General features: G+C 36.5%; 1 protein-coding gene across 1 annotated transcript in view; it reads left to right on the top strand.

The window, feature by feature from the left end:
- The window catches only part of LOC142334631 (uncharacterized), a 154,497-nt gene extending 141,509 nt beyond the window's left edge, over positions 1 to 12,988 (top strand). Inside the window, exons 20-22 of the mRNA XM_075382824.1 lie at positions 3,858 to 4,042; positions 4,989 to 5,132; positions 12,403 to 12,988. Coding sequence (XP_075238939.1) covers positions 3,858 to 4,042; positions 4,989 to 5,132; positions 12,403 to 12,620 — 547 coding nt within the window. The 3' untranslated portion in view covers positions 12,621 to 12,988. The remainder of the gene's footprint in view (positions 1 to 3,857; positions 4,043 to 4,988; positions 5,133 to 12,402) is intronic.
- Positions 12,989 to 14,451: the final 1,463 nt, after the last annotated feature.

The following is a 14,451-nucleotide window of genomic DNA, read 5'->3' as shown; positions in this document are numbered from 1 at the left end:
ACTAAGTTGTAGTGTATCAATATACGCGCCATATATTTGGGGCTAAACACTCGCCCACATGCGCCAACTAAGCACTGCAACGCACTGCGAGAGACAATGCCAAGTTTTACCCCGAAGCTGCAAAAGCCTTCCTTGAAAACTTTTACATGGACGATTACCTTGACTCAGTGGAGTCTCCTGAGAAAGCCATCAATAGATCGAAGGAATTGGTACATCTTCTCCATCTCGGTGGGTTCAAGCTTACAAAGTTTGTAAGCAATGTGCCAGATCTAGCTGATCGAATTGATGGTTCTCCTCAATCTACTGAGCCCAAGGTTATTGTTTCATGTCAAGAGGATTCATCGCACGTGCTTGGGCTAAAATGGGACCACACTAATGACACTTTAGTTGTGAGTCGGGGTACAAGCTGCGCTATCACCAAGTCCCTCACGCAACGCTTGGTGCTAAGTCTTGTTTCGAAAGTCTTTGACCCCATTGGTCTTGTCGCACCGTTTACCGTCGGTGCGCGACTGCTCCTAAAAGACATCTGGCATGTCACAGGACAACAATGGGATGATGAGGAGTTCCCGCAGGACATGGTTCAAAGATTTTTGGTCTGGAGTGCGGACTTACCAAAGCTTGAAAACATCAAAATTCCTCGAAGTTACTTTAGTGAACCCTTTGATAATATAGAGTTGCATATGTTCGATGACAGTTCCCAGGATATTTTTAGTGCCGTTGCATTTCTTCGAGCCCAAGTAACAACTCCTACGCGCAAGATAAAAACAGAGCTTGCGTTTGTTTTGGGGAAAACGCGCGTGGCGACAATGAAAGTAATGACTGTCCCAAAACTGGAATTGCAAGCAGCTCTACTTGCCGCTCGACTGAAGAGCGAAATTATTCAGGCACTTACTGTAACTGTTAACCAAGTATTCATGTGGACAGACAGCACGACCGTTCTTCAGTGGATAAACTCTAATGAAAAGCAACCAATCTATGTTGCAAACCGCGTTTGTGAAATTTTGGAGTATACTAGCGTTGACCAATGGAACCACGTCGCAACTAGGGATAATCCAGCTGATGCTGGCACGCGTGGATTGTCCGCTGAGGTTTTGCAACTAAGCAGTTGGGTCAATGGTCCACATTTCCTAACGAACTCAAGTTTCCTTTTCGTACCGAACAAAGACGTCATTATTAACATCAAACTTGGCGTCAACCAAGCAGTCATTATAGAAGATACTGTTTCTCTCGCTACATCTGTTAAAAAAAACAGACAACTCCCGTTCCGTCGTTACTCCCATTTGATAAGTTTAGTTCTTATCAAAAGTACTTGCGCATTGCCGCATACGTTCTCCGGCTTTTGCCGAAACATGCCGGCTACCGTAACCCCGATTGTAGCATTAATGACCCTACTGAGCTTGACGAAGCCGAGCGTCATCTACAGTACTTGGTGCAAGGAGAGTCTTTTGAAGCCGAAAGAAAAGATCTTCTTGACAATAAATTCGTTAAACGGAGTAGCCGAATTGCTCCACATTCACCGTTCCTTAGTCCAAACGGGCTAATCTGTTCCTCAGGCCGCATCAAGCGGTTAATTGAAGTTGGGTTTAACGTTAAGTATCCAATCATTTTAGACGCACGTCATCCGTTTGTAAAACTGTTCCTTGAACACTCGCACGTAAAGCATTATCATCAAGGCGTTGAATACCTAAGATCAATTGTGCAGGAACACTATACAGTGCTGAAACTAAGATCATCCTTGTCTTCCATCAAAACACATTGCCTGAGATGCCAAGAATTCCAAGCTGTAACTATGCAACCAATCATGTCTGACTTACCTAAGGAGAGACTTGCTTACCAGTCTCCTCCCTTCACGAACACTGGCGTTGGCTACTTTGGGTCATTCTATGTTACTGTCCGCCGTGCTACTGAGAAAAGGTGGGGCTTCCTCTTCACCCGTCTCACTACTCGCGCTGTCCATGTCGAGATAGTTACATCCATGGACACCAGTTCTTGTGTTATGGGAGTTGAGCGGTTTGTGTCACGTAGGGGTACACCTGCCATGATTTGGTCGGACAATGGCACAATGGTACTAACTTTATTGGAGCGGAGAAAGAACTCCGCGAAAGTATTGAAAAGTGGAACATTGTCAACATTGCAGCTGAGCTCGCTCACAAAGGCATAAAGTGGAGGTTCAATCCACCCAGCGCACCACATCAAGGTGGTATCTGGGAGAGGTTGGTACGCAGCTTCAAGCACGTGTTGTATACTATTCTTGGCACGCGTCGCCTCACGGATGAGGTACTGCATACTACCTTTTGTCTCGTGGAGAATGCTCTCAATTCGCGTCCTTTAACATCCGTAAGCGCCGATCCGTGCGATTTGAACGCTTTAACGCCCAACCACTTTCTTTTAGGAGAATACTCTGCTGGTATTCCGTCTGTTGTCGGCAATAATGAGCTTGACCACCGTAAACGCTAGGCCCGTGCGCTGTCGTACGCTAATGCGATCTGGTCCCGTTGGATCAGAGAGTACGTACCGACGCTGAATCGACGCTCTAAGTGGCAGACGCCTGCCGAGCAACACCTTAAGACCGGTGACTTGGTTTGGATAGTTGAGGAAACCAACCCTAGGGGTTACTACCCAACCGCTCGGATTGTGGAACTCCGTTACGGCTCCGTTAGCGTCGCGCGCTCCGCCGTTTTACGTATGTCGACCGGTTCACTCGTACGTCCGCTTGTAAAACTTGTCCCAGTTTTCCCAACATCTTCCGGGCCGGAGGATGTTACGTAGTAAATATTAGCCAATCAGAATCAAGTATTTCTAAATAACAAATAGGCATATAAATCGTTCCAACTAAGATTTAAATACGTTCTAATATACGTAGAAAGTTCCGAAAAAGTTCTTTTAACATAATTTTAAGTAAATATAACCACTATAAGTATCGATTAAGCTGGTTTTCGACTTAATATTTTTATTTGTTTTCTAGACAAATACGAACTGATTTGACGTCAATAACATCAGACAAAAAACCAGTAAAAGAGCATCGAAAAAACCTTGCCCTCTAAGCTTTCACTTGTTGCTATTATCATCGCTAATGCTTGTACGTTACAATTATACGTTGTTGCTTTACTATACGTTTCTATATGTCGATTATAGAGTTAAATTCAAAGAGCTTTCCGAACTACAGTTCTCGTTTACTGAGTTAATACTGACTTAGACCACAGTGTCCAGACTGATTTAGTCAGATCAGAAAAAAATGAATATTTTTTTATTAGTCAAGGTATTTAATTTTCGTATACAGCATTCTTTTCCGAACCATGTGTTGCTTATATAATACGCATTGAGGGCTTGATGATAAACTATGTATTTTGATAGGACAAAAATAATGATCGCACTCACAAGGGTACAGTCTTTGTTTTCGTTTTGGACTTTTGGTGGAAGTGCAGTCATTTTAATCAAACTTTTTAAAAGTATATGGATTTTGCGCAACAAATAGTCTCTGGTGAGATTTTTGTGTATTTGACATCTCTTCTGATCAAATTTTTGTTCCCTTCAAATGACCTACCTGTGCGTTCAATGTTCGCGCGAGTTCATCGCTGATTAGACCATTCCAAACCAAATTAAACCTATGATGACCAGACCGCAGCAACCTCAGATTCACCGGTCGATGACGCAAATTTTTGCGCTTTTAGTGATGAATGTGGTAATTGCGGTACAGATTGTAATATTTTTCGACAGTTAAAAATTGAAATTATTATTTGAAAAAAAAACAAGTAAATATTTTGCTAAAATGTTGACGTTTTTTCCCGACAAAACCTTGACCCAAAGAGGGATTAACAAAAATTGTAAACGGATGACTATTGAGATTTCGTTGTCAGGTGTTACCAAGATGGGACCTTCCGCTGGGATAATGACAGCAACGTTAGAGGTTTAGAGAAAGATCCATTCTACTTCAACGCATTCGCTTGGTACTCCAGCAACAATATCCAACAAACCACTGTACACATCCAGTGCCATGTCAGGGCTTGCGTCCTTGGCAACAGCGGAGGATTTTGTGACCGAGGTAAAGTAACCTTGCCATCCATGTTGAGCTTCAAGGTTTAAATGAAGCTCTAGTAAAAAAAAAGACCGTGAATGGACAAAAAGACATGAAAAGACCCACTTTGACCCCCCATGATCTGTCAAAATAATATTGCTAACAAAAAACGAAGGAAACAGTTTTGAATCTGCCATGAAAACACCTATGAATACCGGAAAACTCAATTGATTGAACAAATTGTCGGCAAATTTCTTTGAATTTTTGATCATCATGACTTTATTGTTAAAAATAAAACTGAAAAGAATCTCTTCTCAAACGCGTCCTCCAAAAACACTTCCCTACCTTATATACTTGGTGTGATGTCCTAATTGTGTGCAGAAGAGCTCGTCTGACAATCGTCTGTATGGTATTTTAAATGGTTCAATTTTCATTCATTTTATCATCTTTATTAAATCAAAACTCTAATATTGAAGAAAAATCTAAGATATATTTTGCATCAATCTTGCCAAACTCAAAACTTCTTTTTATACAAAACATAGATAAAATCGCTTGAGTTCCGATAAAGCAACATCGCGCTATACTGTCATAATGAAAGCACGATTGTACCTGAAACTATAATAAGTGTAGTCTTGCGGGAGTATTTCAACATCTTGCAAGATAAGCTCTTTTTGGTATATTTTTATGCAATCTGAGTCAAAACTTTCTGTTTCCCCTTGGTCAAATTGATGTGTTTGGATGAGAGATGCTAGTTACAAACGTAAAATGGCTATTCTGTCGCATATTGAGAAACTATGTTCTGGTGTCGGAATGCGGGCATGGTTTCCCAGTTTTTAATTTGTACCTATTTGAATCAATATTTCAACCAATACAGCATGATATTGTAGCATCAACATTTAATATAACAATATTATGCTAATATGAATTCTGGCGGACCAACAGAAAAGTAATGTTTATTGTTCGTGTATTTCAGACAATGAGAACCAGCCGTGTTCTGGCGCAAAGCGTAGGAGGAGGGACTTGTCTCCCCTGAAGAGAAATGGACGCAACTTTGAGACCCTGGTCTCTGCTTCAATCCCCCTCATCATCCGGAAACGAGACGTGCAAGACCTTGGAAGTAAGTACAGCTAGTATACAGCAAGCTAGTAAAACCTTACTTTTAACAAACAACGCAATATATGACTGAATTTTTAACGTCTGTATGACCCGGGACAAAATGTGAGTGGGTACACGCGCAAATTTTTTAACAAATGCGCTGAATTTGCTGAAATTATGTTAGGAATATGCTGAATGTTTGGAAGAATGTGTAAATCAAAAATCTGCGCTGTTTTTGAAAAATGATAATTCATATTGAGAATAATTGAAAAGCGTCAGTCAAAGCGTCTCCAGCTGCAAAAACTGCTTTATCTTAAGGGTTGACGAAATTCTTGTCTCTTGGTAGTTTTCTCTCTTCCAGTACTGCTTCTGCATGTACAATGAAATAAACAAATTCCGAAAAAGCAAAAAGCAGACTTACAAAATGACGCATGAAAAGACCATGATTGACACAGTTTGAGATGTGAAGCCAAATTGAGAGCTCACTTCTGCAGAGTCACGTATCCTCGCTTAATAATCACAAAAATTTTGAAATTCCAAAAACTCCACTTATGGAGAACGCTTTGGCATTATTGTTCCGACCCCACTTGTGGGGGGGAGGAACTATATACTCAAATGGGTTTTTTTTGTTCCGTGAATTTTGGCCGACCGATATATTCATCGTAGAGAAATGTGCGTGGTATCATTAAAAAGCTTGTCCAGGGTGGAATTCGGAATTAAAAAGATTTTTTTATAATTTCGTTTTTTTCGAGGAGTTATCGAGGTTTAAAGTTTCATGTGAACACTGGATATTTGGTTCACTTTTGTTCACTTTTACCGTAATTTTCGTTCGAATTAACGTTTTTTCTACGAAAAATTTAATTCAAAACTAGATTTGTTAACTCAAAACGCCAAAAAGTAAATCAATTTTAGGTTTTTAATAGACGAAAGGAGATAATAAAGACTAGTTCTAGTCTTAGAGGGAAGTTTAATATAAAAAAAAAAATTCGAATTAGGTTTGGGAGCTCTTTTTTTTTAGAAAATTTTGCAATTTTTTTGTTTTTTCAAGTCACCTAGAGACTACTAGACACTTTTAATATCAAAGTTCCGTTAATGACAAACCTCTTTTACGATCAAATGAAGCCCAATGAACAAAAAATTTGTTTCGAAGGGATCGCTCATGTCTTTTTTTTGCACTCGTATCTCAAATTTCGTAATATCAAATGAAATTTTGATTTATTTTTTGAGGTTTTACTAAAGTTTTATAATTCTATGGCATAAACTTGTTGACTAAAGGTGCAATAGATTTGCTAATGAGCTTTAAGTGAACCTATCTAGTGCTGTGAGTGGACAGCTAATGGCTGTTAAGACTTTGAAAAAAAATTTTCGAAAGTTTTTTAAAATTAGTAAATCATAAATTTATTTTTGTGAACTGTAAGTTCGTCTCAGTAAAAACAGGATTGAACTCCTTCATACCACTGCAACATAAGTTAATCTCATTGGCGGCTTTATCAAATAACTATTGGTTATACGTCTTCAATGCCACAAGATTTCAAAATTTTTTTAAAATTTTTTGGACATTTCGTTTTATTGGTTCATTTTGAAATCTTATCACGTCATCCTAATATTGATGACTACATCTTCCTTTAGTGAAGACGTCCAAAGGATCATAGATAAAACTTTTTGGGAAAAATATGGTTTAAATGGCTTCAACACTTTCTTCTCCCATTTTTCTAAAGAAATTTTGGTTTTGCCTGTATTTGTTGTTTTTTTCATAGTCATAAGACATATTGTGATGCCTTACTGATTACCTAGGCATCATAAACATCCTTGTATTCACATCGCGGCATAGCTGAGCGTATCCAATGAATTCCTATGAAAGCTTTTGAGTTTAATATCTGTTAAGACTTTAAAAATATTTTTGAACATAAATCAATCTTAAGCTTATTTTCGTGGATTGTAAGTCAGTCTCGGTAATGACAGAACCGCTTTTTTCTACATCAGCAACAATTTATCTAGTTAGCGGTTTTGTCTTCTAACTATTGGTTTTTTTTACTTCGGTGCGCGAGTTTTCATAATTTTTATAATTTTTGGATTTTTTTTTAGTAATTTTGGTTCCTTTTGAAATCGTATTACATTATCCTAATATTGATAGCTCCCATTGGCTTAGTGAAGACGTTCAATGGATCGTTGAAAAAGTTTTCAGAGAAAAAAGCTTATGGTTTAAATAGCTTCGACACTTTCTTCTCTCAATTTTCTACCGAACTTTTGGATTTTGCCTGTTTTTTTTTGTTGTTTTCATAGTCAATGACTTGTTGTAATGTCTTATTGATAATTTTGAATGACAAACATCCTAGTCGTCACATCATCTAGTCATAATTTAGCGTATTAAATGCCTGCCGTTGAAAGCTGTAGAATTCTTTGACTTTGATACTATGGGTTCTCTCAAAAATTTCGTGGTTTTGATGTATTTTTCTTTGCCATACGACTTATTGTGATGAGTTATTGATGTCACATGAATGAAAGATATGATTGCTATTTCATCGAGGCAGAATTTAGTGTGTTTAATTTACTTAAAATGTAGCATTTTTTTTAAATTCAAACATCTATTTTTGTTATCTCTTCATTTGGTTGACAATTAAGTCAAAAATGTAGATGAGCTCGGGTCTGAACATCATGTGCGAACGCACATTAACGAGCCGCCTTGTTTCTTATGAGTTTTAAGTAAGATTACGGGCTGATTACTCACAGTTACTTAAAGACAATTTCCGAAAATGTTTTAATTTGCTCCGTTTTGGAAGCCTCAACCTGTTTTTGACCGTAGCTGCAAATGATATGTGAAAAGATACAAAAATAACTGAATCTGTGCGTGGCATACAATGTTCCAACAACACTCTGAAGTTTGCACGAACCGATTAAATTGTTTTGCGGTCATCGATTTTCCTGCTTTAACAATTTGTCATTTCGTGAAAAGCCTGCCTCGATTTTATTGAACGGTCAGTTGGCGTAATTTTTATTGTAACTAGAAATTGAGATCTTCTTCCGCCTGAGTCCCCTCGACTGTTACGCACCACCCAGTTACAGAGCACGTGTTATTACATAATAAATTTGTATGCAAAAATAAAATAAGTTACATTCGCTTCAGGAAATATTCATTCAAAAATATTCACTCTCTTGGCGGGGTGAGGGAGCACAAAGTGAAAAGATCTGGAGATTGATTCTCGAAAATAGATTTCAACAAAGTTTTCAGCAACTCAACCTACACGAGCACGAAAAATTACAAAACAATCCTAATTTCGTAAAAATGTTACCTAGATTTTGACCACCGTAACAAGGCCGCTATTAAAGAACGTGCTATTTCACACCGTTGAATTTTAACAGACACCAATTTAGAAAAAAAGTGCAAAGTATCCCTTAATATTATTACAGATCAGCAGATTGTACCCTTCGTTTCAGATCTTTTTAATTGTTCCCTTTTTACCAAGCAAAAAAGCCGAATTTTGAAGGGGGAAGTCACGCAAGCAGAAAACTTCTCAGATAACGCTATTATAGATTTTACCTGGCGGACCGCTGGTCGCGCTTCGCCGCGATAACCGGACTGCATCCCACAGCGGATGAGAGCCATAGCCATTGGCAGTGGTCGGCTGGGGGCTCGCAGCTAATCGACGCCTTAAAATGACGTATTTTGGATCATTGTATCACTGAAATATATTCTAAATTGAAAAAAACTAAGCGCAGTTTGGTTTGCAACGGTCAAAAATGTTTTATACTGAAAAATTACTTAAATATTACTTAACTTTCTGCTTTTTATATCGGCCTATTTTACGTTAACTGTTATTTTTTCAGTAGATTAAAGCAGCAGGTCTCTTTATTATGTAACATTAAAGGAACATCGCAATTTTATATATTGCAATTGCAAACTAAACAGCGAAAAATAGGAAAAAGTGTTTATCAAATATCACGTTCGCATAGAATAGACGTTCGCATAAAATCAAACAGTCAATCAATGAAAAAAATTTGATGGAAAATTAATTTTTTGGTTATATTAATTTTTTTCATTAAAATTGGTTATAAAAAAACGAGGATGCAGGAGCTTCTGATTATCATCCAACGATCAAAACATTTGGATCCTATTTTTGTCTTAACGTGGTAAAAAAGACTCTTGAGCTCGAAAATATCAAAATTAATTTCAAATTTGCCAAATCTTTTTTCCCTAAATGAAGCCTATTTCTACATGCCGTAGCATTAATGACTCGAATAACTTAGTTAGCGCTTTCAACCATTGCTTTCCAGGGACTCCAGGGTAACTCAAAGCTTGTCTTTTCTGATGAAATTTTGGAGAAAAGCTTTAATTCGAAACAATACATTCCCGAAAATTGAGTTCGTTTTGATCTAACCATGCGTGTTGTGTATTGTGTGTCTCATAAAAAAATCGAAAATTTTGATTGAAAATTGCAAACTATATGTTGATATGATGGTGTCAACCGGCTGCTTAAGGCTTTGCGGTGCTTCAATTTCAGAAAAAAACCCAGATTGTTGCTTTTTTTCAAATTCGTCAATAAAAGTCATTGTGATCGGGTAATTCTATCTGAGAGTGTACAAATTTGAATGTTCGAAGCTTTCAGTGTGTTTCACAAACATACTTTCACGATCTAACTGGAACCTATCTTGTTTAAAAAAACTGTAAATAGTTCTCTTGTTTAATTTGTCGATTTATAGACCCGTTGAAAATTTGACACCTAATTTTTGTATGAACAGCACTCATTTCAGCCAAATTTTGTGTAAATAGGCTGTTGTTCATCAACGTGTCCTTTTAAATGCTAAATTTGAATGTTTTCTTTGACCCTCACTTCCCAAAATTCAAAAAAACCTTAACGAATTTTTGAGGTAGCAAACAATTGAGAATTTGCGCAAAAATCAGAAACAGATTCGAAAAACCAATGAAAGCAGATTTTATATGCTTGTCACTATCTTTGTATCGCATTACTAAAATTTACCAAGTCTGCTGCTTTTCAGCATTAGTGTTAACTGTTTCATGCTAAGCATCACAATACAGGCTAAGTACCAAACAAAGTAAGTGTACTTATCGTGTTTTTTTTTCGACACAACGCCATCAACCACATCTCCATTTTCATTCGTATCTACGATGTCATCGAAAACACTAGCTGTTGTTTTTCGCAAATGCTTTGTTCTTGTTGGACAATTAGATAATATCAAAATTAATTTCAAATTAAAGGTAAACTGAAAACGAATTACGAATATTTTTTGTTTCTTCATCTTGGCAAAATACTATTCAATTTATTTCTTTTAATTTACAATCTGACAACATCTACAATCTGACAACTCTTCCAATACCTGTGTAGTTGGCTGCATATTCTGGGATATTGTGACAGATCACTTTTTGAATTGGTTCTCGTTAATTATTTGACAAATATTCAAATATTACTAAATGTTTTCTTTGATAATGGCTCTGGCTATGTGCAAGACGACGCTGACAACAAAATTTTTAATTTTGAGCTCTCATTTTCCAAATCTTACGAAAGTCACATTTTCAACAATTTATTTTTGAAAAATTTGTGATTTTCAGTTTTTCTCCACACACAATTTTAGCGGTAGTTTTTTTTTCCAGTCTCTATTATAGAGGCAGAAAACCAGTAATCCGAGTTTCGGGACAAAAACATTGTTTTCAGGACAGATAAATAAAAACCTATTTGTTCTTTACACTTTTTCGATACGCTTTTTTTTACTGAACCGCGAAAACACCAGAAGACAGTGTTGCCTCGTCGTGTGGTACCTCATGAAGTAGAAAATTCATCATCTTTTTACATTCACTATAAAAGATTCGGAAAAACATGAACACAAAACTCAGTAAAAACTTCCAGCAAATCAGCACTGCCTATTTGATGTTTTCGTGGAACCCGATGAGCAGAATCTTCCACACTTTTGCCACCAATTCGGCGAAAGTCTGAAATTTTCCTGTTCAGATCAAGTTTTTTTCGTTTGCTCCTGTTTAAATGATCTTACTGTTGATTGACACTTTACATAAAAAAAGGTTTTGCTCAAATTCTCCGTGTCAAAAATCGAAATTAAGCTTTCTCAATTTAAAAACGAACAAAAGTCTGTTAGGCTTAATTTTTGGTGGGAAAAACGTTGCCACTCTATTCAAATTATTCCATTTTCAAAAATTCAGTATTGTTTCGTCAGATAGCTTTTAATCCTTCAGATCGCTTATATTTGTTCAAACTGTACTCTTAAATATTTAACCCGTGAGTTTTTTACTCCGTATTTTCTAGATAAATGTCGGGATTTCGCAAAAAATTAAATTCGCGAAAAAACCTCAAAATATAGTTTTCACAATGTGAAATCGAACAAAAATTCTTAATTTTTGCGGAAAAAGCTTTGAAATTAATGGTTGTAATTTGAATGATTTTGTCGTTCGTATCGAAACGCAACTTCAGTTTGTTCATTTCTCGAGAAACTTTCGAGGTTAGGCTCTTCGCATTTTAAAGAAGTGAGAATAAAATGTACTTTTACATGGCAACTGGTTCTTCAGATAGCCCCAGAAATAGCAAACGGCTTGAATAATTATCACAAATTGGCTAAAAATATTTGAATGAAAGAATTTGAAAAATTACTACGACTAAACAACGACTAAAAATCCCGCATTGTGACTAAGGACAAGAAATAACGAGGACAATAAATTAAAAGTTCTAAACTGCTAAAAACAGTAGGCGGCAAACCTGCCGACTGAATTGTTGACAGTACGGATTTTTGGACGAAAAAACAACTGAGTAACAGGTTCATTTCGGTCTGCTCATTGTAACGACGTTATAAAGGTGAGTGTAACCTACTGATCAGTTTAGTTTTAACAATTTTTATTATTACTTAGGTCGTGAAAACTGTTGAGGTTTTTAAATAAAAAATAAGCAAAAAACATCCGATGCCGTTTTCTCGGGTAACAAATAGTGAGTTATGCATCCATAGCAAAAAAAATATGAACAATTAAGGAGATCACGCCAAAACAGTTTTGTGCAACTCATCCAACGTTATTCAATTAAGTGCTCCATTAATAATTTGTTTTTGAGCTCATTTGCTTTGAAAGTTTATATAGAACAAAAACTTGATGATGTTAATGTAGTACTGCTAGTATGATTGGAAGCCTAAGGTTAAGACGTTATCTTTTTTTACACCCAAACAAATGATTTAGAACCGAGGCATTTAGCATCGATTATGCTTTAATTGGCATTTGGGTTGGAGTAAGGTCTTTTCACTCCAGACGGACTCGTGCTCTATGGGGTTCATTTGCTGTTTAGTCGCTCGTAGTCCAGGAGGAAATGCAGTTTTGCCAAAGGAAGGCGCCCAGGGGGCAAGAATGGCAGCAGGAACTATGAGCCTGTTCGCCACCACGATGCTATGCAGCATGATAGTGATCATGTACAAAGCGTACAAGATGAGACACAACTACAAGATAGTTAAAGGATACATGAACAAAGCAAACAACAACAAAAACGTAAACAAAGAGGATTACTAGCTCGGACCCTGTGGACAGATAATTATATCCAAGTGTCAGGATCATTTATTCAGATCAGAATAGAGAATCATCTATCACAACTAAACCTTGGCACATCAAAATTTTTGTAATGAGGAATTCCGTATTAACTCCATCTTGCTGCTACCTTCTGTACATATCATTGATTGCGGATGACAGCAAATTTTGTCGTCGTTAAAACCATGATTGTTATTGAAGGGTGTCCTTACACAATATCAGACCCTTTAAGAGAAATTTAAAGATGAAAAGGAAACGTACAAAGATAACCTTTAGATCATGATCAATATTTGCAATTTGTAAATAAAACAAAGATGTAAACATTTGCTTAATTCAAAATGATTTTAAATTTATTTGAGGGTTAAACTTGCATCGCGAAGAAACTCGCAGGCGTTTTGAAAAAGAGGTGTGAAAATCGTTATCTTTCCCATTTTTTCCGAGTACTTTACAAAATAGGCTACCATAATAAGCTCATATTCACTTTTTCTCTTGAAATCAATCAACGTGATTTGGTCAATTTAAATGTTTAATAAGCGCTGTTTACACGAATTTAATCCCAGTGATCCCCCTTTTTTATGGCGAAAGATCTACTAACGCAAACCATGAGAATTTTTGATTCACAATTGCATCACATTTTACACAATTAAAATTTTTTGCACAAGATCTTCTTTGAAAACAAGTAATAAAATAAATTAGGGATACATCAGTCCCTGGGCGTTTGGTAAATCCGTTGAACAAAACCTGTTGAATAGTTATAAGAACTGAGAAAGCTCAATTGATCACTTTTGAAGTATGCGCCACTTAGGACAAAAAATAGCAAAAAGCCACTTCGTCATCACAAAAGTGCCTAAAAATTTGGTCAAATTGACCATTCTTTGATTAATGGACAAATTTATTAACAGTCGCAAGATCTGTAAGCCCAGGAAAATCCCATGAACACTGACTGGTAATAGGTCATCACCGCCCTCGATACGTCTTCAAGAATTTTCGGAATTAAAACTAGATTTCGTCAAAATAGGATTTAAAATAACAAATTGAGTCCTATTACCTTTAAGTACCAGTAGATAGCGTATTTTCAATTTTTTAAGAACGGTACTTTGAAAATCGAGCATTCACGGTAAAAATAAGGTTTAAATTTTTATCATTTAGCATCGTCAGCAGTGAATGTGACGAAGTATTTTAAAGAACAGGACTGAAATTAGACGTGAAATTTTCGGTCGTAACAGCAATACATTATTAAAACTGAATAGGAAACTAATTAAATTAAGTTCGTTTTACGCAACTTCTCCTTCTATGATTGACAGATATAATTTGTTGTCGAGCAACAAAACGTTCCAAAAACAAAAGTTATTCAAATGATTCAAGCATGGTTTAAGAGATGAGGGAAAACATCTGATGTTTCATTCTTGTAATTCACATGCTATAAGCGTGTGATTGATATTTTAACTGATTTTTAAACTCGGTTCGCAAAAACAAATACGCTAATAAAGGTGTCTCATTTTCGCACCTATTCAATTAAGACCCTATAATGTGACATAGATTTTTTTTAACTCTCACAACATGCAACCCAAAATATGTAATCCTAAAAATGTTTAATCCCAATATTAGGATTCTGTAAAAATGTCGTTATCAAAATAAGTCAGTCCCATTAGGGGTAACTAAAATCGGGATGAAAAGACGGGGGTGGAAAAAAACAATTTCGCACACCAGTCACTTGACTCCGATTTCGATCTGTTAATCATCGGCCCATCAGTTTCAGGAAGAAAGTAGGAAGAAAACTACAACCATTAGCAAATTAGTTGGCTCATCTAGCTCC

Source organism: Convolutriloba macropyga, chromosome 2, assembly GCF_964194025.1.
Source record: "Convolutriloba macropyga chromosome 2, txConMacr16.3, whole genome shotgun sequence".
Classification (NCBI taxonomy): Eukaryota; Metazoa; Xenacoelomorpha; order Acoela; family Convolutidae; genus Convolutriloba; species Convolutriloba macropyga.
Note: the sequence above shows the minus strand (reverse complement) of the source record. Positions and strands in the feature narration are given on the sequence as shown.